At 35.7% G+C, this 24,286-nt stretch overlaps 1 protein-coding gene across 1 annotated transcript in view; it reads left to right on the top strand.

Moving 5' to 3' along the window:
- LOC148951529 (photoreceptor-specific nuclear receptor-like) overlaps positions 1-23,967 on the top strand; it is a 58,112-nt gene extending 34,145 nt beyond the window's left edge. The window contains exons 4-8 of the mRNA XM_089090316.1: positions 13,863-13,977; positions 15,192-15,361; positions 17,085-17,296; positions 17,819-18,059; positions 23,670-23,967. Of these exons, the coding sequence (XP_088946442.1) occupies positions 13,863-13,977; positions 15,192-15,361; positions 17,085-17,296; positions 17,819-18,059; positions 23,670-23,911 (980 nt within the window). The 3' untranslated portion in view covers positions 23,912-23,967. The remainder of the gene's footprint in view (positions 1-13,862; positions 13,978-15,191; positions 15,362-17,084; positions 17,297-17,818; positions 18,060-23,669) is intronic.
- The last annotated feature ends 319 nt before the right edge of the window (positions 23,968-24,286 follow it).

Raw genomic sequence — 24,286 nt, 5'->3', positions numbered from 1 at the left:
TATATCCAAAATTTGGGTGATTTCGCAAGCTTTTTTTTCAAAACTAATGTTTTGAAAAACACCAACTTGTGTCCAAGGGTTCAATATATCGCTTTATTTAGTGAGGTACGTCGTAATTTAGCTGTCCTGACATTAACAAAGTTCTCTCTGTCACTTTCGTCTCCTGCCTCATGGGCCAAGCCCATGGAGCGATCCTTCAACGGCTGCCTTCGGACGATAGCTGGACTCAATTCACTTGCGGTTGTCCAACAAGCTTCTGGATTTTGCCTACAAAAATCTTATTAGACTGTATCCTTCAGCTTACTTCAAAATCCGTATTGCTGTCAGCATGTTTGATCTTTGCAATACTGCGGATGCATCACGTCTCGAATGCTGAAGTCTTCCTTCATCTTCGGCTTTTAGTGTCCATGCTTCGCATCCATACATGAGTATGGGGATTACTTGGCTGTCGAATAGGTGCAGTACCAGTTTGATGAATAGGTTGTTGTTTTTCCAGAGGTTAACTAGTCTTTGGAAGGTAAAGCTAGCAAGTGCAAAATGTCGTCTTGCATCACAGCTATGACAATTATCAAAGGGAAGAAGAGGACTATAATTTTGGTCCTCTTCTTTTATTCAACGTTAAATATTTCAACGGTAGCTTAATCAGGGCCAGAGCTGGTGTGTGGAGTATTGACCAGGTACCTCGCAAACAGTGAAAGGATACCACTGTCCCTATTTGCAAAAAGGGTTAAAAGGATCATGTAAAACTACCGTTTAATTAGACTCACGAGTCACCAATCACATATTCTAACAAAATCATTACGCTGACACATACTGGCAATTGTTGGTTTTACCATTGAAGAATATCGGGCCAATTTTTTCACAGGCGGATGTATAATCGGTCATATATTGACAACTTATGGGTAACCTATTGGAACTATGTATCGAATTCAACCAAGAACCCTACCACCTATTTTTCAATTTCCGATAGGCATTATACCTGAGATGACGTAAAGGACATATTCTCTTTCGCTATGGAGCCTCTAATAAAATGGTCAATAGTATCAAAGGTCTGTGTGACCAGTCTGACCACTCCACCATTAGGCGAATGGTGAGATAATTGGAGGGATGCTAATAGACATTCTTCCTTACACAGATGATATAAATGGGCTCGTTAATTCTCCACCGTACCTGCAGGCCCATGGGCATCAGATTCGCATCATAATATAGACCTGATTCCCGTACCGGACTATGAAATTACAAACACCCACTCTAGTCAGAAACCGAATCAGCAGTCAAGTTGCTCAAGCGATGAAAAAGCCACAGTGGTATGATACAGATCAGTTACTCCATCAGATTCAACATTAATAATTTCAGTGGTAGCTTCGTCAGGGCCGGGGGCTTTTTCCTCGCTTGAGCAACTTTACTGCTGATTCGGTTTCTGACTAGAGTGGGTGATTGTAATTTCGTAGTCCTGTACGAGGAATCAGGTCTATATTTCAGGAGTAGCAGCTGCTTGAGAGGGCTTAATTTATCTTTGATTTCATATATTATTCAATTGTGATTTTATGTAAATTTATATCTTTTTAATTTGATTATCGACAATGAAACGCTTCCCAATTCAAAGATCTACACAAATTTCTCATTTTCATATTTCTAATAACTTTGAATTTTCAGATTCTTATAAGTAATACCTTTATATTCTAGGAATCACAAGTTTTATTCAAAATTACAAAATCCCCAAATTTTGTTTCAACAATTTGACAACAAAAGGTCTTCATATTTCAAGGATCTTAACAAATTTCACCCTAAAGATATATAGGGTGAAAAAATTATCAAGAATAATATTTTTTTTGACAGTTTCTCAACATTTAATTCGATTTTTCAACAACACATCCTTCCTAACTCAAGAATCTCAACATTTTTTTTTCATTTTTCTTACTTTTAAACCTTTGAATTTTCAGATTTTGATAACTAAACCTTTCTCATTTCAAGAATCATACCTTTTTTGGAAAGTGTAGTTTTTATTTTGATTTTTAAAATCCAAACCCTCGCTAATTCGAGAATGATAACAAATTTACACACTTCTAAAGATTTCGAAGTTTCAAGTTCTTATAAATAATCCCTTTATATTTCAAGAATCACTGTTTTTTTTCAAAATTCCACGATTCTTCAGAAAATATTCACAATTTGACAACACAAAGACTTCACATTTAAGTAATCTTAACAAATTTCATCCTTAATATTCCAAGTATAATTTCTTTTTTTCACAATTTCACCATTCAAATTTTGATTGTCAATTTGATTGTCACAATTTCACCATTCAAATTATTCTATTGCGATGATTCAAAATATATAATATTCATTAAGTTTTGTGTTACCCATCAAAGGCTACGAGCCTGAGAAAATTTGCCAAGTTTTCAAAAATGGTGAAAAGTATCCCCTAAAAGTCGAGTAATATTAATCGAAATCATACCATCAGATTCAGCGTATCAGAGAACCTTATTGTAGAGGTTCTAAACTCCTATCTAAAAAAATCTGAAATTTTTTAGCTTTTTTCAGAAGTGTGCTGCCACGGTTAAGCTTTTGCGACGGTGAGTGTAGCGTAGTGTAGCTTTTGCCACGGTGGTTAAATATAGTTCTGAAGCATGGGCGCTCCAAAAATAGGATGAAGATTTGCTAGATGTTTTCCAGGGAAATTGCCTACGGATTGTTTTGGGTTTCCGGATGACTGACCATATTTCCAACAGTAGGCTGTAGGAACAGTAGGTCAACAATAAAGCCAACAGTAGGCTTTCCGTTTATGGCTAAACGGAAAGGAAGTCGTCCGCGGTTGAGGTGGGAGTATGTCATAAAAAATATTTAAAGAAAATTCGAACTTTCTGGGAGGGTGTAAAGAGGGAGGCTTTCAGCACATTTGGATGGATGAGGAGTGTGCGCAGCTGTTTTGGCCTTAGGCGGCTTGATGTTGCGGTGAGTTGTTAGCAGTAGAAGTAGTAGTAGTAGTAAATCTTTTACATCCCATGACTTAAACTTTTTTTCAAAATTTATGATCTTTTATCTCGATTTTTTGATAACAAAACCCTTCCCAATTCAAGAATTTCAATAAAATTTCATATTTTCACTCTTCCAAAGATTTAAAATTTTCAGATTTTTACAACTGATCCCCATTCCTATCCTAATAATAATAATAATAATAATAATAATAATAATAATAATAATAATAATAATAATAATAATAATAATAATACTTTTATTTTCCCTCAGGATACACTATGAGGAGTAAATTCAATAAATATAAAATGTAAAGCCACAACATACAATTGACAAGACCAGAACTACCGATAAATACAAACATCTACGTCAATCGGTTAATATCGATTAGATTTAAAAAAAAACAAACTAAAAGCTCACACTTAATCTTTATTACATCAAGCGGGTCCTTTATTCCATACATATATTTTAAAGAAGTATTACGAGCACTTAGCGGAAAACCTAGTAGAAATTTAAGATATCTAAAATACACAACTTTAATTTGAGATGAAGGAGATCTTAACTTCCAGATGGCTTATTATTAAAAGAGGTGATAGTCATTTTACTGAAGAATATGGGACACCTAGGTGTATCACCAAGTCCAAAGTATGAAAAATCCGATCATTACCGTAATCAAGAGGAGGAGAGCCAAGAGGGTCATTAATCACAAAATACTGGCATTTCGTGAGGTTAATTTCTAGTCCTTTTTTGTTCAACTCATTCCCTAAAATCTTAAAATTTTCAATCAACGCAGTCTTTGACCGACTAAGTAAGTATTTTTTACTGGGATTAGTCCAGATTGACAACTCCCTTTCAAAGGTTCCTCTAGACTATTTCGATTTTTTAGTCATAAATATCTCACTCTCAGAGTTAATTTTTCAAAAAAAGGAGGATCCAAATCGATTTCGTAATAAAGCTGCTAAAATATTGAATGTTATAATGTTGACAAAATGATATTATAAATAAAAAAAAAATATATTCTTCTCGTTAAAAATTAAATAAAAGCGAATGCTTGGGGAAAATTTGAAAAAATCGTAAAGCATAGAAATGTATTGATGTTTCGTTTAAATTCAACTTTTTCAAATATTAATTTTAAAAAAAATTCCAGAAATTAAGTTTTTCAAAGAAAAGTAAAGAACTCCATTAAACCAAAAATGAGCAAAACTAAAATAAAAAAAAATCTAAAAAGCGTGAAACTACCACAAATCAGCATCGATAAATAAATGAAACCCAAAATGAAGAGAAATGACAATAAATAACCGACTCAAACTCAAAACGAGCAGAAATTTAACATGAGTTAGGCTCAAAACCCCTATGCCTTCCCAAGGCCAGAACATAATTTGCACTTTACTGAAAAATATTAATGTTTTTACTCTTTTAACTTTAGTAAATCGAATAATATTAACATTTTGATTACTAAATATCAGTATCAAACAGTTCGTGGTAACAAACTGTAAGTAAGGAGCGAAACAACTCAATAGTAACCAAAACTCTAAAAACCGGAGTTTGATACCAATAGATACATCAATAGAATCAGAATTTTATGCTGATTCCAAATATATAAATTTCATTAAGTTTATTCTTACCTATCAAAAGTTACGGGCCTGAGAAAATTTGCCATATTTTCGAAAAAAGGGAAAAACAACCCCAAAAAGTCATAGAACTTTAATAAAAATCACACCATCAGATTCAGCGTATCAGAGAACCCTACTATAAATGTTTCAAGCTTCTATCTGCAAAAATGTGGAATTTTATATTTTTGGCCTGAAGAAAGATCACGGATGCGGGCTTATTTGTTTATTTTTTTTCATTAATCGTATCGATCCAGTAGTCCTAGAATATCGTTAGAGGGCTCATCTGAACCGAAATTAAAGTCCTAGTGGCCTTTTTAAGTGACCAAAAAAATTGGAAGGCAACTTGGGCCATTCCCACGCTCATTTTTTCCCAAAGTGACCCAATCGAAATTTTGAGATAGCCATTTTGTTCAGTATAGTCGAAACTCTAATCTAATAAATATGTCTTTGAGGATGACTTAATCCCCCAAAAGTTCCCGGGGGAAGGGCTGCAAGTTATGAACTTTAGCCCCGAAAGTTTGAACATAATACCCTCAGTCGTTCTTGGGATGCTGCTGAGATACATTATTGGGAATTAGCATTAACACAGTGCATTTTGATTTAATCTTAAGGCAACATTTAGCTTTTAAACATAATGGACAAATGGGAGGGTGGGCGTGAGAGTGGGATTTGTTGCCCTCCAATAACTTTCGACTATTAAAAAGGGCATAAGCCCTTTCTATTTTCAATCAAATGAGCCCTTTTCGAAGTTCCTACGACAACTCCTTCGATACGAAGTGCCCTGGTCTAAACAAAACATCTAAACATACATTGTACCCACATCGATGTTTACTATAAAAACGTCAAGCCTTCCAATCACTTCTGACTATTAAAAAGGGCACTAGGTCTTTTGATATCCAATCAAATCAAACCGAATGAGCCCTTTTTGGGTTTCTACGAAAACGTTTTCTATAAACACCTTACATGCCCCCAGGGCATAAGTTACAACCCTTACCCTAAGCGCTGTGAGGAAGGTTGTCATCCTCAAAGACCTAATTTCCAGAACTTTCTACCACGTTGAAAAAATGAATATCTGAAAATTTTGATTGGATGTGTTTGGGGGAATGGTGGGCGTGAAAAGGGGGTTAGTTATCCACCAATTGGGACTATTAAAAAGAGCACTAGCCCTCTCAATTTTCCAATTGAATGAGCCCCTTTTGAAATTTTTACGACAAATCTATCTATACAAATCTTATATGCCCCCAGGGCATAACTTACAACCTTTGCCCTGGGGGATCTGGGGGGTTTGTCATCCTCAAATACATAATTTCCAGAACTTTCAACTACGTTGAACAAAATGGATATCTATAAACTTTGATTGAATGTGTTTGGGGAAATGTTGGGCGTGGAAGGGGTGTTAGTTGCCTTCCAATCACTTTCGACTATTAAAAAGGTTACTAGCCCTTTTGATTTCCAATCAAATGAGCCCTTTTTAAAATTTCTTCAACAACTTTCTGTATAAACCTTATATGCCCCCAAGGCATAGCTTACAACCCTTGCACTGAGGGCTCTGAGGGGGTTATCATCCTCAAAGACCTAATTTCTAGAACTTTCCAACTACATTGAACAAAATGGCTATCTCAAAATTATGATTGGATGGGTTTGGTAAAATGGTGGACGTGAGAGGGTGGTTAGTTGCTCTTCAATCAATCTTAACTATTAAAAAGGGCAGTAGCCATTTCATTTTCCAATTGGATGAGCCCTTTTTGAAGTTTCTACAACATGGTTTTCTATAGAAACCTTAAATGCCTCCGGGGCATAACTTACAACCCTTGCCCTGAGGACTGTGGGAGGGGGGAGGGGTTGTCATCCTTAAAGACCTAATTTTCAAAACTTTCAACTATGTTGAATAAAATGGCTAGCCCTTTCAATTTCCAATTGAATGAGCCCTTTTTGAAGTTTCTACAAACTTTTGATTGGATGTGTTTGGGGAAAAAATGTGCGTGAGAGGGGGGTTAGTTGCCCTCAAATCACTTTCGACCATTAAAAAGGGCGCTAACCCTTCGAATATCCAATGGAACGAGCCCTTTTTCAAGTTTCTATGACAAAGATTTCAATTAAAACCTTATACGTCCCCAGGGCATAAATTATAACCCTTGCCCTGAAGACTTTGGGGGGAGTTTCCTGCCCAAAGGTATAATTTTCAGAACTTTCAACTGCGTGGAACAAAATGGCTATCTCAAAATTTTCATTGGATGTGTTTGGGGAAATGGTGGGCGCGGAAGGGGTGTTAGTTGCCTTTCAATCACTTTCGACTATGAAAAAGAGCACTAGCCATTTCAATTTCCAATCGAATGATCCCTTTTTTGAAGTTTCTATGATAACGCTTTCTATAAGAACCTTATATGCCCCCAGCGCATAACCTATAACACTTGCCTGAGGGCTGTGTGGGGGACGTGGGGGATTGCCATCCTCAAAGACATAATTTCCAGAACTTTCAACTACGTTGAACAAAATGGTTATCTCAAAATTTTGATTTGATGTGTTTGGGGAAAAGGTGGGTGTGAAAGGGGGGTTAGTTGCCCTCCAATCACTTTTGACTATTAAAAGGGCACTAGCCATTTGAAGTTCCAATCGAATGAGCCCTTTTTGAAGTTTCTACGACAACGCTTTCTATAAAGCCTTATATGCCCCCAGAGCACAGTTTGCAACCATTGCCCCTAGGGCTGTGGGGAGAGTTCTCCTTAAAAACATAATTTCTATCTGGAAATCAATTACTCTGAACAAACGGCTATCTCAAAATTTTGATTGGATGTGTTTCGGGAAATGGTGGGCGCGGAGGGGTTGTTAGTTGCCTTTCAATCACTTTCGACTATGAAAAAGGGCACTAGCCATTTCAATTTCCAATAGAATGATCCCTTTTTTGAAGTTTCTATGACAACGCTTTCTATAAAAACCTTATATGGCCCCAGGGCATAACCTATAACCCTTGCCTGAGGGCTGTGTGGGAGGTTGTCATCCTCAAAGACATAATTTCCAGAACTTTCAACTACGTTGAACAAAATGGCTATCTCAAAATTATGATTGGATGTGTTTGGGGAAATAGTGGGCGTGGGAAGGTGGTCACTTACCCTTCAATCACTTTTGACTACTAAAAAGGGCACAAGCACCTACAGTTTCCAATCGAATGAGCCGTTTTTGAACTTTCAACAACATGGTTTTCTATAGAAACCTTAAATGCCTCCGGGGCATAACTTACACCCCTTGCCCTAAGGAGTGTGGGGGGGGGGGGGGGGTTGTCATCCTTAAAGATCTAATTTTCAAAACTTTCAACTAGGTTGGATAAAATGGCTAGCCCTTTCAATTTCCAACTGAATGAGCCCTTTTTGGTTTCTACAACATCGCTTTCTATAAAAAACTTTTGATTGGATGTGTTTGGGGAAAAGATGTGCGTGAGAGGGGGGTTAGTTTCCCTAAAATCACTTTCGACTATTAAAAAGGGCACTAACCCTTTGAATACCCAATCGAACGAGCCCTTTTTCAAGTTTCTACGACAACGCTTTCTATAAAGCATTATATGCCCCCAGAGCATAGTTTGCAACCCTTGCCCCTAGGGCTGTTGGGAGAGTTCTCCTTAAAAACATAATTTCTATCTGGAAATCAATTACTCTGAACAAATGGCTATCTCAAAATTTCGATTGGATGTGTTTCGGGAAGTGGTGGGCACGGAAGGGGTGTTAGTTGCCTTTCAATCACTTTCGACTATGAAAAAGGGCACTAGCCATTTCAATTCCCAATCGAATGATCCCTTTTTTGAAGTTTCTATGACAACGCTTTCTATAAAAACCTTATATGCCCCCAGGGCATAACCTATAACCCTTGCCTGAGGTCTGTGTGGGGGAGGTGGGGGATTGTCATCCTCAAAGACATAATTTCCAGAACTTTCAACTACGTTGAAAAAATGGCTATCTCAAAATTTTGATTTGTTGTGTTTGGGGAAAAGGTGGGTGTGAGAGGGGGGTTAGTTGCCCTCCAATCACTTTTGACTATTAAAAAGGCCACTAGCCCTTTGAATTTCCAAACGAATGATCCCTTTTTGAAGTTTCTACGACAACGCTTTCTATAAAGCTTTATATGCCCCCAGAGCACAGTTTGCAACCATTGCCCCTAGGGCTGTGGGGAGAGTTCTCCTTAAAAACATAATTTCTATCTGGAAATCAATTACTCTGAACAAACGGCTATCTCAAAATTTTGATTGGATGTGTTTCGGGAAATGGTGGGCGCGGAGGGGTTGTTAGTTGCCTTTCAATCACTTTCGACTATGAAAAAGGGCACTAGCCATTTCAATTTCCAATAGAATGATCCCTTTTTTGAAGTTTCTATGACAACGCTTTCTATAAAAACCTTATATGGCCCCAGGGCATAACCTATAACCCTTGCCTGAGGGCTGTGTGGGGGGTTGTCATCCTAAAAGACATAATTTCCACACCATTAAACTACGTTGGACAAACTGGATATCTCAAATATATGAGTGTATGTGTGCGGTGAAAAGGTGAACATGAGAGGGTGGTTAGTTGCCCTTCAATCACTTTTGACTAATAAAAAGGACACTAGTCCTTTCAATTTCCAATCGAATGAGCCCTTTTGAACTTTCAACAACATGGTTTTCTATAGAAACCTTAAATGCCTCCGGGGCATAACTTACAACCCTTGCCCTGAGGACTGTGGGAGGGGGGGAGGGGTTGTCATCCTTAAAGATCTAATTTTCAAAACTTTCAACTATGTTGGATAAAATGGCTAGCCCTTTCAATTTCCAACTGAATGAGCCCTTTTTGGTTTCTACAACATCGCTTTCTATAAAAAACTTTTGATTGGATGTGTTTGGGGAAAAGATGTGCGTGAGAGGGGGTTAGTTTCCCTAAAATCACTTTCGACTATTAAAAAGGGCACTAACCCTTTGAATACCCAATCGAATGAGCCCTTTTTCAAGTTTCTACGACAACGCTTTCTATAAAGCATTATATGCCCCCAGAGCATAGTTTGCAACCCTTGCCCCTAGGGCTGTTGGGAGAGTTCTCCTTAAAAACATAATTTCTATCTGGAAATCAATTACTCTGAACAAATGGCTATCTCAAAATTTCGATTGGATGTGTTTCGGGAAGTGGTGGGCACGGAAGGGGTGTTAGTTGCCTTTCAATCACTTTCGACTATGAAAAAGGGCACTAGCCATTTCAATTCCCAATCGAATGATCCCTTTTTTGAAGTTTCTATGACAACGCTTTCTATAAAAACCTTATATGCCCCCAGGGCATAACCTATAACCCTTGCCTGAGGTCTGTGTGGGGGAGGTGGGGGATTGTCATCCTCAAAGACATAATTTCCAGAACTTTCAACTACGTTGAAAAAATGGCTATCTCGAAATTTTGATTGGTTGTGCTTGGACAAATGGTTGGCGGGAGAGGGGGTCACTTGCCTTCCAATCACTTTTGACTATTAAAAAGGGCACTAACCCTTTCAAGTTCCAATCAAATGAGCCCTTTTTCAAGTTTCTACGACAACGCTTTCTATAAAGCCTTATATGCCCCCAGAGCACAGTTTGCAACCCTTGCCCTGAGGGCTGTGGGGAGAGTTCTCCTTAAAAACATAATTTCTATCTGGAAATCAATTACTCTGAACAAATGGCTATCTAAAAATTTTGATTGGACGTGTTTCGGGAAAGGGTGGGTGTGGAAGGAGTGTTAGTTGCCTTCCAATCACTTTCGACTATTGAAAAGGGCAGAAGCCACTTCAATTTCCAATCGAATAAGCCCTTTTCGAAGTTTCTGCGACAACTTCTGCGATACGAAGTGCCCTGGTCTAAAGGAAAAAAAATAATAATAAATAATACATGGTGCCAACATCGTTATACGCCCCCAGGGCATATCTTGAAACCCTTGCCCTGAGGGTTGTGGGAGAGTGTCCTCCTCAAAAACATCATTTCTATCTGGAAATAAACTACGCTGAACAAAATCGCTGTCTCAAAATTTTTATTGGATATCTTTGGGGATATGGTGGGCGTGGAAGGGGTGTTAGTTGCCTTCCAATCACTTTCGACTATTCAAAAAGGCACACACCACTCCAATTTCCAATCGAATGAGCCCTTTTCGAAGTTTCTACGACAACTCCTTCGATACGAAGTGCCCTGGTCTAAAGAAAAAATAATAAATACATTGTGCCAACATCGTTCTTTACTTAGGCAGCACGATTGCGCTGTCTATAATATTTGTGCCAGACATTTTAAACAGAACGCGGTAAAAAAAAGCTGTCTCTGATAGGAATCTTAGATACATGGCAACGGTCTTATATATATATATATAGTGGAACGTATTCTAAATGGAGAAAAGGCCAGATATCCTTTATTTACGATAAACATGTTAACAATCTGGCATAACGAATTGCTTATGTATTTACAAGTAAATGGAACTTTCGATATGAGTGACTAAATTACATAATCTAGCTGCAGAAAGGGTGAGATATTGAACCAGGGTCAAGAAATCGGTGGGTAGGAATATAAGGGGGAGATGGGTCTAATAATAAAAATCCCATACAAACTGACACTTGCTTTACTGCTCAAAACTTTGGAACTGAGAATGTCAGTTTAAGGGTTCAGCCACCTATCTTCCCTTAGAAGAAAGAATTACTAGTATACCAACCTTATAATACATATTTTTAACGGTTATATTTTTTGTGTATTATTTCTTTCGTTGCTTTCTGAAGAAGAACGCTATAATTCAAATTTTTGTCCACGTGGACCCTTTCCCAATATCTTTTAATGACTTGTCCAACTCATGGGAAAAAGAGTTAGGCAGCCAATTTGTAGACCCGTCATTATAAACCGCAATGCTCAAGAAAAATTCAAAATTTCGTATTTCTATAGAAAGAGGGTTGAAACTTCCAGTTTTGCGGTTCTTTTAAATATTGAGTTTTATTTTCTCTTTACATAAATTCTGATGGATAAATTCAAGCTCTATGAACTTCAATTATTATGAACTACTTGTAAAATAAACTCTTATAGTGTACATACTTTTTAAAATATTTAGGCTTTTCCATTGTTAGTCACTATTGACAATTCCTTATGTCAATTGACTGAGCCTCAATTGGGTGTTACCTTGCATATCTGAGCTTTATTTTCTGAAAATTTTGCGTGAGTTAAAAGTTGGGCCCCATTTTTTACGGGTTGGACTGGTAAAGTGGGGAGGATATCATTTCATTTTAAAACTGGAATTTTTCTGGGGAAGAAAGCGTCCCGAATAAAATCAAGAATACCCCCATTATCCGAGGAAAGTAATGTGTACACGTGAAAACGTTGGATTTTTCGATCCCACTAACTTCTAGATCACCAAAACATGGATAAATTGAATGTCTTTCAAATATTGAATGTGCTATCCAGAATTGTTTTTATTTTGCTTCATAAGATCTAGCTTTCACTAAAATTGGACTTCTGTACCCGAGCTGTTGCTCCTTTGTATCTAAACTCAGGAGGACTGCTTGCTAATTTCGGGATCTAATGTCCTAAAAGTTTGGTATAGCAGCTTGCTATTTCGGTGCCCTGTGGAAACCAAGTAATTAAATGGGCAATGTTATCGTATCTCGCTGTATGTAAGGTAGGGTAGCTATCAATACTTTCAAGAAAAAATAAATATTTAATTTCTATTTCAACTTTTACTTTAATTTTAGTCTCAATTTTTATCTTTTTATTTCAATGTTTATATCAGATCAATTTTTTAATGGTAATTTGTCACCTTTTCTAATTTGTCAGTTCCTATTAGTTCCTATTTTTAGCAAGTGAGGATCCCGCTGGTCTCCCTTATATACAGAGCTATTATCATGACATCTAATATACTTTATTCATTTTCCATTGCATCGGAATTAGCTACCGGCTCCCCCATTTTTAGATACCTTTGAATTCCAAGGGTAGGAACTTCAGGTCCTTTTTTAAGAATTGCATAGAATACTTTGAGATATTACACTAAACGATAAAAGCTAAAACAAAGAAGAAAAATAAGGTGATTTAATAGTCAGTGAAAAGAGAAGAGTAATTTAAATGCCTCAGTCAAGATTTTCACTAAGCCATTCTAGGTCTAAAATAAAAGCAAACAAAAGTACAAAAAAAGGCCACAGAACAATTTAAAGACAATCTTCAAAGAATACAAAATGAAACAAAAGAAACCCTCTCTGAAGTGATGGTGGAAACTCAACTGAATAAAATGAACAAAGACTTCATGCCAGAATCAAATCTTCAATTGAGAATTTATTTTTTCTAAACCTTTCTAAATACTAATATTTTATCTGGTTTGATAAAACATCTAACTTAAGATTAATACATCGATAAGTCAACCGTTTTGTCCGAGAGCAATGAGATTGCTGTGAAAGGCATATGTGGTCTCTGTGGCCAAGGCTTACATAAAACAACCAAGGGTTGCAAAGTTGTGAAAAGGGCCTTAAAATCAGGATATCTATATTAAGCTCTGAAGGGACTAAATACTATTACCAGGTTTCTAGTACACTTTTAAATGATTTAAGCATCTTATTGTCCAGCTTAGAAAAAAAAAACTACATGCTTTTCTTTCAGTAAGCTATTTTTATTGGTGTAAAATCAAGTTTCCTGGATTCCCTGTTTTTTAATATGTGAAATAACTTTTTATGTGCTCTGAATGAAGCACCAGTTTCATTGAGAAGCTATTAATTTTTTTGGAATACCATCTCTGAATTAATTGATCCAAATCTCGGAAGTGTTAAGAACTTAATGTGGTGCTTTTTTTACAATAGTATCTGGATGGAATTTAAAAGGATGGAAACCGAATAAACAATTTTAAACTTAAATTCTATGGAATTCAGATATTACGGATTTTTCATTCATGTAATGTCAGGTTTGACTTTCAGTCTAATGAATTTAGGCACAATAGAAAAGCTATGCATCCGAATAAAAATTTTACTTAATATTCAATTTGATCAGGTTTAGAAAACTCGCAAGGCATACTAAAGTGATTCCTGACGTTGTTATAAGAACAAAATCCTAAATAACAATTTGGAGGTGGCACTGTTAAGACTGGAATAAAAACTTGGATGAACCTGTAGACCAGCGTAAATAAAGCCACAATAGCGGCTTCAACTGAATTGATTTTTTGTTGGTTATGACTGAAAGAAGCTCTAAATAACAAAAAAGAAAATAAGAGAGAAAAGAAATCTTATACATTTCATGAAAAAGCTTTATCCAGAGGTATTTTTGTTGTAAATTTGTCCTTTTCTTTTTTACAGCTGTCCAGAATGAGCGTCAACCAAGAAATAGTGCCACATTCCGACCTGAAATATTTGCAGAAATGGACCGCGAGAGGTTTCTCAGAGAAGCAGCTGCAGCAGTTGGCGTGTTCGGGTAAATATATACACGATTAATATCCTTTTTTGAGGTAAAATAAATCTTTTACATGTTCTTGCATCCTATATAAAACTATGTACATAGATTTTTATAGAAACGGATGAGGCCCCAGAATTTTTTTCACGGAAGACTATGGCCTAGAAATAGGATTTTTTCTTACCAGAGAAACCATCTATAAATGTAGACTTTTTTTGTTTTATTTTTGTACACCAGGAGTGTTAACTACTATCTTTTTCATCTCCTTCCCTGGATTGGCGTCGGTAGCAATGATTTAAGGAATGTAGTATGTTTTTTCTTGTGACACCTTTCGGTGTATTTCTTATAAGATATATTCCTTTTTGTTTGTGGTATTATTCTCAAGCTCTGTCAAAGAGCAGATATTACCCGTTGAAAGGATACTCTTAATTCAATCTGGCACGAAAGGGTTTTTCACCTTTTTCAATTTTTAAATTTTGATACTAGTTAACAGTTTTGTATTAGCTCTGATAAAAAAGGTGTTTGCTAAAAAAAATTGTTAGCTGGTAACTTTCAGGAACAGTTTAATTTGGCTGGAAATCAAAACCAATATCAGTTTGAAAAAACAGATCCGGTGTAGCCTTTCCATCACGGACGATATTTATAGGAAACTAGCAGAAGACTAAAGGAACTAAAGGAATATTGGCGGTCATGGACTCTCTATCAAATCTTATAGCATATAAACTAGTCTTCCTATTTTCCTGCAAAATAATTTTGCAGGAAAAAAGGAATTCAGCTCGTAGGGTCTCCTCGTTTTTCAAAGATATGCTCGTTACCGCTGCAGTACATATTACCACAGAATGATTATTTTCCTATTTTAGTTTTCTAATTAAAACTAAAAGCAGAAAACTTAGCTTCTTTATATCTCCTACTTCTTACCCTCAAAATCCTAGGGTTTTGAAGAAGGGATAAAGGGCTCAGCTATAAATAGTGATTTGGCATGTGCCACGTGAAATATGAAAAAAAAACGTATATGCATGTAGCATACGGTGGATTGTGCAAGGGCTCAGACAAAAGAAGTAACATTTTCTTTTTTGAAAACACAGGAGTTAGGTTTTCCTAGATACATTTTTCAAGTTTCTATTTTGTGTCTTCATACTTAAAATGTAATAGAATAAGACGGAGCATGCTTAATGCCTTTCATTTGTATTTTATTCCATCACTTTAATATAAATGGATACTGTTTTCACTTTTAGGTCACCTATGTCTCTGTTTATGAATATGCATAGTAAACCTCAGTTTCAACCGTATTTGCTACCTCCTCCAGCGTCAATTGTAGATCTTTCACCAATTGCTCGTTTTCAGCCGCAGCCATTTACACAACCTCCAACCAGCATTCCTAAGGTTCCTTCACCTTCTTCAAATGGTAAGTTTGACGTATCTAAACCTCCTCTGGACAAAATTCAAAACATATTTCCCAGTTTCTCAGCTCTGTTTCAAATTTATATTGCGCGACACACCAGATTAGGAAACTGCGTTTTTCACATCTGCTAAAAGAAAACCTTGGCTTCCATAATTTTTGCTACCTCCTCAAGAATCGAATGTAGATATCTTCCACCAATTGGTTGTTTTCATCAGCTCCCATTCTCACAGCCTCCTTCCAAGGCACCTCCTTCCAGCTTTTGTTAAATTCTTACAAGCCAAACATTAAACCTTTTATTGGTTCCTAAGCGTTCATTTTATTAGTTAAATAGATATACTAGAGATTCTACAATTTTTAATTAAAATTTTACAGAAAAAAAGCACGTATTTCTCAGTTTCCCGTCTATTTATGCTCCGAATGTCCTTTTATACGGCATATTTCACGTGACATTCACAGTGTCATTTTAAAATGTCATATTTCACGTGACTTTACTTGCTGATAACGTATTTTGAGCTACCGCACTTAGAGATATTGCACAATAGGAATGGGATAAATTATGTTTTTCACAATGCTTCAAGAATAAAAGGGCTTATTGATGCGCATTTGCAATAACGATAAATTTATACTTCAAATGTCTAAAAAGGTAACTGTTAAGTTGTAAAGTAAAACACTTGCAATTGCTAACCGGTATTATTTTTATATTCAAAAATAGTTTTATTAAAGCACTAGCAAAGCCTTAGCGTTAAGACCGGTTGAAAAGAGGGAGCAGACCCTTCATGTACAGGGTAATTTCTGCCAGTTTCAAGTTTAAATACGATAACCTAGTAACACAACTTTGAAAAGGGAACTATGATCAGGGAATATAAATATAAATGATAATAATCTGATAATAAAATGAAGTAATTAAGGGTAAATAAAACGTGTTGAAACTTTCTTTTTGCTGATTTTCCGCTGTTGCGTCCTATTTCGGTTTATCTGCAGTATTCACTTTTCCACGGTTTTTGCGCAAAACAATTCTGTTAAAATAAAGTTTGCTGTATTCATACATTGATGTTTTATAAAATACATCAATTTAAAAAGATTTTCTAACAAAATAATATTCGTGCAAAATGGGTTAATACATGAAACAAAGGATTACACTTTCAATTGACAAAGAAAAGCATTTTTCGAACCTCATACCAATCCATTGGAAGAAGTTGTGTAAGCTATATTGATTTGGCTTTAAAATGTTCATTTATCTACATAAAAAATGTTTAGAATAAGATTGGTTAAGTTCGACTGTAAATACAGTCTGAATTGTGAACTGGTGTTGATATTGAGTGACAAATCTCCAGGGTAATGAAAAATCGGACTAACGTCTGAAAAATTGCGTTAAACATCGCTTATTTAGTACCATCCAAATTTTACTGTAGGACACGGGGGACCAAATGCCCCATTCAGACCCAAGTCTGCCCCCTGACGTCATTCCCCCCCCCCCAGCTAAAATTTAGTTTCTACAAAAAATTTTGTCAAAACTAAGATAAGTCAGCACAATTCAAGGATCCAGAGAAACTAGTCAGTTTTCTCTAGTATATCTTTGCCTTTATGGTAACATATGACTCATCTTTCAGTTCTCACTGTCAATTTCACTTGATTTGGGAAAATTGGCTCCAATTTTGCCCCACCCCTCCCAAAGATTTTGACGAAATTACGCCACTTTTATAAATTGAAAATTTCCAATTATTAGGTGACTTTAAACATTCCCCAGAGGATCCTCCAATAAATGAAAAGCCTGTTCCTGTACAATTCCTGCCATTCCAAGCCAACAACTTAGTCTTCCCAGTTTTACCATCAGGAAGTGGTGAAAATGCTCATGAGCTTGCTGGACGAATACTTTTCTTGGCGCTACGATGGGCCAAGAATCTACCGTCTTTTGCAGGGTTGCCACCAACTGATCAGGTAATTAAGTATTTGTACTTCAGATGTTTCACATAGAAAACTGATTGTGCTGTAAAAAGAGCGATGGACTCTCTGTTTCAACGCTAAAATTTAAAATTTTGTACTCAATGATTATTTTGGATTTCTTAAATACTCTGACTTTTTTTTATTAATACATTCAAATACTTTCATTAAAAAAAATTGAAGAGAGAGAGAGACAGAGACAGAGAGAGAGAGAGAGAGAGAGAGAAAGAGATAGATAGAGAGAGAGAGAGAGAGAGAGAGAGAGAAGGAAGAGGAAAGAGAGAGAGAGTGGGAGAAAGAAAGAGGAGCTATAGAAATGGTTAATAGAGTAAAACTAACGACATTGAGAAACGAAAAGAAAAAGAGAAACGGGGGGAAATTCTTACAAACAAAGTGACGTGCACCGTATTTATGAAGTAAAAACATAAAAGGTTGAATTAGAGACAAACCTTAGTAGTACAATTTTTATTCTCCTTTTCGTCTTATTTAGTACGCTTAGACTCCTCATCTTATTTTTAGACATCGTTGTTAGAAAGTTGTTGGCACGAGCTGTTTCTCCTTTTTGCTGCACAGTGGTCTGAACCATCTGGTTGTGGACTTTTCAAACCGGAATCTTATCCCTCTTATTCTATGGACAAAACGAAAGAATGCATAAAGCTAGAGCTCCAATATTTTATAGACATCATTACGCGCTTTAAGATCCTCGAAGTCGATGTTGCAGAATATGCCTGTCTTAAAGCTATTTTACTATTCAAGCATGGTAAGACAATCTCATTTAAATGGATCTGTAAAATCTAATTTCGGAGAACTAATTCTTCTTTTATCAAAACAAAATATAACAACGCTAAGCAATCAACTTCGCCATCTTAAAATTCGAATTATTTATACTTATTTCAAACAGGCATCTATAGCACTGAATACTTTGCAAACACATACAAGGACATGGCCCATAGCTACTTTGCTTTAATATTGTGCTTGTGTAATGTAAGAGAAATTTAAGCTGTAGTATAGCCTCTATGCAAACAATATCAATGTTATCTTAAAAAAGCGTGATAAAAAATATTATGTTCACAAATACGACACGTATCTCTTATCTATGGTTTAAACAACCGTATTTATATCCACATTCTAACCATAAAGTCGAAAAATTTTTTCAAATCTGAAACTTTTTCAAGCTAAATCTGCTTAATGAAGACGTTTCCAAACACCTGACTTCGCATCATTTACAACTCCTTCGGCACTTCAAAACACTCAAAGGGCAAATTATAACCTCTAGTAAATTAGGTAACAAAAACCTAATTAGCAAAAGCTGTATTTTTTGTTTTCCGGTAAAAACTTCTTTATATTGATTGTTTAGTGATGTGTAACTACACCGGTAAGCTTTATTTTCTGGTATGTTTTCAAAAATAACGCATTTTTAAGCTTGACACAAAAAATATGCAAAAAAAATAATGAAACAGTCATAGATACATCACTGTTTTACTAAAAAAGCCTCATAGTTTAATAAACTGAAAAATAAAGTCACGTATTAAGAATGTCGCTGTTCCCCAACAATTGAAAATATGAACGGAAATTCCAAACAAACTTCATTTGGATAAAGAAACGCGGCTTCGATGAACTAACACACATATGCGAATCGTCCAGTAGTCAGTTTGCTAAACTGAACTGAAACTATTTTACCTTCAAATGCTATCTGATTGAAACTGTCCTACGTCCAAAAATGGATTAGTTGTCTACCTTGTGCGAATTTTTGTGCTGAATCCGAATTTGCAGTCAGAATTGACACCACACTAATAGATATCTTCCAAGTCACCTTTTTCTGTCTTATCCTCTGTTGCAAATTTGCTTTTATGAACCCTGAAACTATTCTAATTCTTTATTTGGACTTGGAAGTTTCATAGTTCCATAGCCAATTATTATAAAAGAAACTCGACAGTTCAGTTGTTCCCCTATAACCTCCTTTTGAAGTACTGAAAAAAAAATCTTAAAAACTTCAAAAGTTCTCCTGAAAAGTAGTTATTTTGAACATAGGACAGTTTCAACCAGAGCACATTAGGAGGTAAGATGGTTTCAATCGAAGCGAATTTGGAGGTAGGAGAGTTTCATTCTAGTGTATCGAGTGGCAGTCAAGGTCCCACTGTTAACTGTTAAAAGACCACGGAGTATTATGCCTTTGTTTGTTCCTTTATCTCATGAGACGGAAAACCTGGCTCAGAAAAAAAAAGTGAAAATGGGTAGCAATGCAACTACTATGAAGTCTAAATTTACTTTGTTGAGGCAAAGGTAAAAACAACATCTAAAAACCAACGTGATGTTTGTTTTGTTTTTTTATCTCAGCGAGGTGCTCGCCATGAAAAGTTGAAAGTCCCTACCAAAGAGTATGGGCAACCTACAAGAATTAGAACGGGCGCTAGTTTCGATAAAGGAACCCCAATGCCATCTACCGTTTCACAGCACTGGTCATTTTTTCAGTATAATAATAAGAATGACTAATTTGGTTTGTATAGTTGGTACAATTAGTGTACAATTAAGTATCTGACTGCAGTTCTTGAAGGAAAAACGATTACAAAGCTAAAAAAAAATGCCGAGTGTCGCCAAACGATAGATGGCCATGACGGTTTTTGTTGCCGATATTAGCACCAGTTTCCGCTCTTATAAATTAATCATACGTCCAGGTGCATAAAATCTTAAGACCAACGACCAAAGACGGAATAAATATTAGCGCCATGTGAGCCTTGCATCCTCCTATTTTGATCCACCGCTGTAGTGGAGGCTGGGTCTTTGAATCATACCGAAAGTGGGTCAGAAGATTGCTACTGTTCTTGTGGGTAGTGCAAAGATCTTAGTGATGCTTTCGATGTCTTCTTGAGAAAAAATGAGTTAATTTTGGACCCTAGTTGTGAGCTTTAAATGCTAGGCTCGTGTAAATAAGAATTATGTGGTCAAGTTTTACAATACTGGTCTGGAAAATCTACTGCGGGGTTTGAAGGAAGGTTTTCCACAGAGAGGTGGAATATTGCGAAGGAAAGCGTATTGATTCGAGAACAATGCAATTCTACGTATTTTATTTAGTATTTATATATTCGGATTTGTCCTGAAAAGGTGCACTAACTGCAAAAGTAAACTGTGGCACTATTCTTACGTAGACACTATTCTTACTATTCTACGTCGTAATTTACGTAGAAAAGTGTCTCAAATGTCTCCGTAGGGACAGGGTCGCCTATGAGAAATTGATGTCTTTTGCAGTTCGATTTGTCTTATTGTTGCTACTTATTTCCACGTGGATATATATATATATATATATATATATATATATATATATATATATATATATATATATATATATATATATATATATATATATATATATATATATATATATATATATATATATCAGTGTCTTTTACACTGAAAGTATCTTATACAGAAAGTGTCTTTTTCTCCGAGAATAATGATTAAACTTTACTTTAAATGTTTCTACGCCTTCAACTACATTTTGAAAGGAAGTACAGGCAGGTTGAGCTGATATAGACCCAGCGAATATTGGTACTTTTTATAAGATGGCTCTGTTTAAACAAAATTTCTAGTGCCAAATTTATGGCACGGCTTTCTTGGGAGAAAATATTGAATTCGCTTAGGAGGTTCCAATTTGTTACAGAACATCAATCTTTTTTAATATTTATCGTCTTCTGAGGGGAGCAAGTGCCTGGTCTTTTGTAACTGATGGAAAATATTTGTTTGGTTAATGAATATTATAAAAAACGCTGAACAATCTCATAGGCCGAGACAAAGAATATTTATAATAAGATTGGAAAGCTCGTATCTGAGTGTCAACAGAAATATTATTAACGACACTAGCACTGGTAGTAGGTGAATATAGTTAATGTTTTGGCAGTATTGTCGTGCAAATCTCTTTCGCGTGCAAATTTCCACATCTCTCAATCTTCACGTTTCACAATTCCACAATAATATTTCATGCGTTACAAATGATCTTTGTTTGGGTGAGCTCAGCCCAATCTATTCTATCTGCAACCACTAGTTGACAGATCTTTTTTTTTTTATTTATTCACTCATCACTCTCATCTTCTTAAAAGCTCTTTGCATGAAAGAATTTGTCATCTTCTTACATGAAAGTTCATGTGTAAAAATCAGGGCTTTGGAGTTGTTTATAAGTTATAAATGAGTCCGACTCAAAACATTTTCAATATACCGACTCCAAGTCTGACTCTGACTCCTGAAATTTTAAACATAGTTGCTCCGACTTCGATAAATTGTTTCTATAGTAGTACTGTAGTACTATGGTGCAAATAAATCCCATTCAATATAATCAGCCTACAATATTAATTTTGTTTATTATTGCCACTTTTTAGTAGTATTTGGCTTAATCTCAGCCTTTTTGTGTTTCCATAAATCCCGACTCCGAAGGGTCTTCCATTATTTCTGCTACTTCGACTCCATTCAGCAAAACTTTGCTAACACTCCAACTCCAAAGCTCTGGTAAAAAAAAGTTAAGTGTTGTCAAAACACTATTCAAACCAGTGCCATCTAGCATCACATTTAAGAATTAAATTGAGCTTGAATATTCAAGGGGTTATTCACTTGCAGGAATGCACATCCCTAGTTTATGAGTGAGAGATGAGATATTTTTACAATTTATAGCAAAGTTTCAAGGTGACGATGTAAGTTTCGAATGTACCACTTGATTGCTAGTGTGTGTGTTTTTTTGAAGGCAAGTACTTCCACATCTTTTTATATATTTATCAATACTAAGGGTTCCATGAGTTTAACATGCAGAACAGTTCTTCCTTTGCAGGCACTTCTGTATCTTGTTACATGTCATCAATGATAGGAAGTATAATTTTTCATCGACACTATAATATAATTTTTAGAATTATATTTTATAAAACTATATTATAATTTTTCACTGTAAAATTTTGCTAATAAGAAATAACACATTTCTTGAGAAACATTTAAAAAAAATTTTACTTTAGCAAGAAACTCCAAAAACATTAGGAATAAGCTTTCTTTATTTCTTAATCCATGAACCTCAAAATTCCTTATATCAAAGTCATCATGGCGTCTAGGATAGGCCCCATAAGGCCGAGGTACAACTGACTTTAGAAGCCCCCCCCCCTAAAAAACATGTGGAAACAATAAAGCTCTGTAATATTGTGACAGAAATGCCACAATTTTCAGGCTTAAAAAAAGAAAAGAAAAAAAAACTATGCAAACCCTCACTCTCTGAGAAACTAGTTGGCCGAGATGCCCAATCCTTCCCACCCATAACTAGAATACAAATAATGGGGGATGCCCTTTGCGCACATTCACATAATTGTTCCTTTTATAAATGTTTTTCGTGTACGATGTATGACAGAGTTTAGTTGTCGTATCTTCATGTCCAAAGCCGAAAGTTAGACCAGACTTTTTCCAAAACGTAGTTACTATATTCCTAAAAATTTTCTCTATAGTCCTAATAAGTCTTCGCCGAACTTTTGTAAAGTGATGGAGCTAAAGCTCTCTTAATTTTTTCTGTTTGATTGGTTTTTCTTTATTTTTAGCTAGGGATTGTATGATCGCAGATTAGGCTTATTATGGGTTTCTCTCTTCTTAGTTTTTTCTTCTACTAATATTTCACTGGAGACGACTATTAGTCATTTGGCCGAAATATTTTCTTAGCTTTTCGCCACTTTTTTTAATTAAATTTTATTTCTTGAAAGTAACGTGAAACTCGACTTATGTTCTGTAAAACAAAAGCAATATTAATTTATTTCCCACTATCACTTCACTAATGCATCACTTATAATAACACTTCCTCTACATGCAGGGGGTACACAGTACATGATTCCATAATAGACGTAACACAACTTGTGTCCCAACGCATAATAAAGAACTTATGAGGAAAGTTCCAGTTAAAAAAAAAAAAAAAAATTACCCGAGACTGGGTCATTATTATTTATAGTTCTTCAGAAGACATAAGATCATGTAAGTTTAAAATTTATAGCAAATAATACCAAGAAAGTTTGGTTTTTGATTGAAGAAATATTGGCTCTAGAAAAACTAACCTGACAAGTATGTGTCCAACAAGAGATTCATACTTACTCCCGCCATTTACCCTCTGCCGCAGCCATCTAAACATTTGCCTCTCAATTACTTGGACTCTCTGTCTTGGCTTGTCTCTTTCTACAATTAGCCATGTCTTGATGCAACCTACAGCAAAATATTTGATAACTTCAATTCAATGAACCTTCATGGATCAACAATAGTAGTTATGTAACCAATAATGATCGTGGGAAATATAAATTCATCAATAGGGCGTCATGACGGCGCCAATACCGAGTTTGTGTTTTAATTCAATTTTTTTTTCTTTCAGAAATTCCGTGTCTTCAAAGTAAAGGGCAAGTTGAAAGACTGCAAGATCAAGCGCAAATAATGCTAGGTCAACACATTCGCAGCAGCCGGCCAGAAGACATAGCTAGATTTGGCCATTTGCTTTTGTCCGTTCCGTTGTTTCGGGTTGTTAATCCAGAGAGAGTGATAAACCTTTTCTTTCATTCAACAATAGGAGATACGCATTTCAGTAGAATTCTAACGGACGTATTTAAAAGTTGTTAAGATTTATCATAACGTATATTGATTACATGTGCAATTTTGTTCTAGTCTTGTTTTTATTAAAACCTTTTCTTTCCAGAATTAATTTTCAACCAGGGAATTTGAGGGTAAATGAAGAAGATGGTGTTTAAAAACACTAAGCTTTGATGAAAGGAGAAAGAGAGAGGGAGAGAGGGGGGGGGGCAATTCCATTCTCTGATAAAAATATTGAGCTGTATCCTTATATATGCAGTTTGTTCTTGTCATTTTTGTTGTTAAAATCACAGACGGATAATAGAGTAAAAACCGAATAAAAAAAATAAATAAAAACAGAATAAGATAAAAGAAAAAAGAATAAAGTCACCAAAATTTCACGACGAAATTTCGCCACTAACCCGA

The sequence above is a fragment of the Artemia sp. Qi Xiang Cuo genome, chromosome 6, assembly GCF_049724085.1.
Source record: "Artemia sp. Qi Xiang Cuo chromosome 6, ASM4972408v1, whole genome shotgun sequence".
Taxonomy (NCBI): Eukaryota; Metazoa; Arthropoda; class Branchiopoda; order Anostraca; family Artemiidae; genus Artemia; species Artemia sp. Qi Xiang Cuo.
Note: the sequence above shows the minus strand (reverse complement) of the source record. Positions and strands in the feature narration are given on the sequence as shown.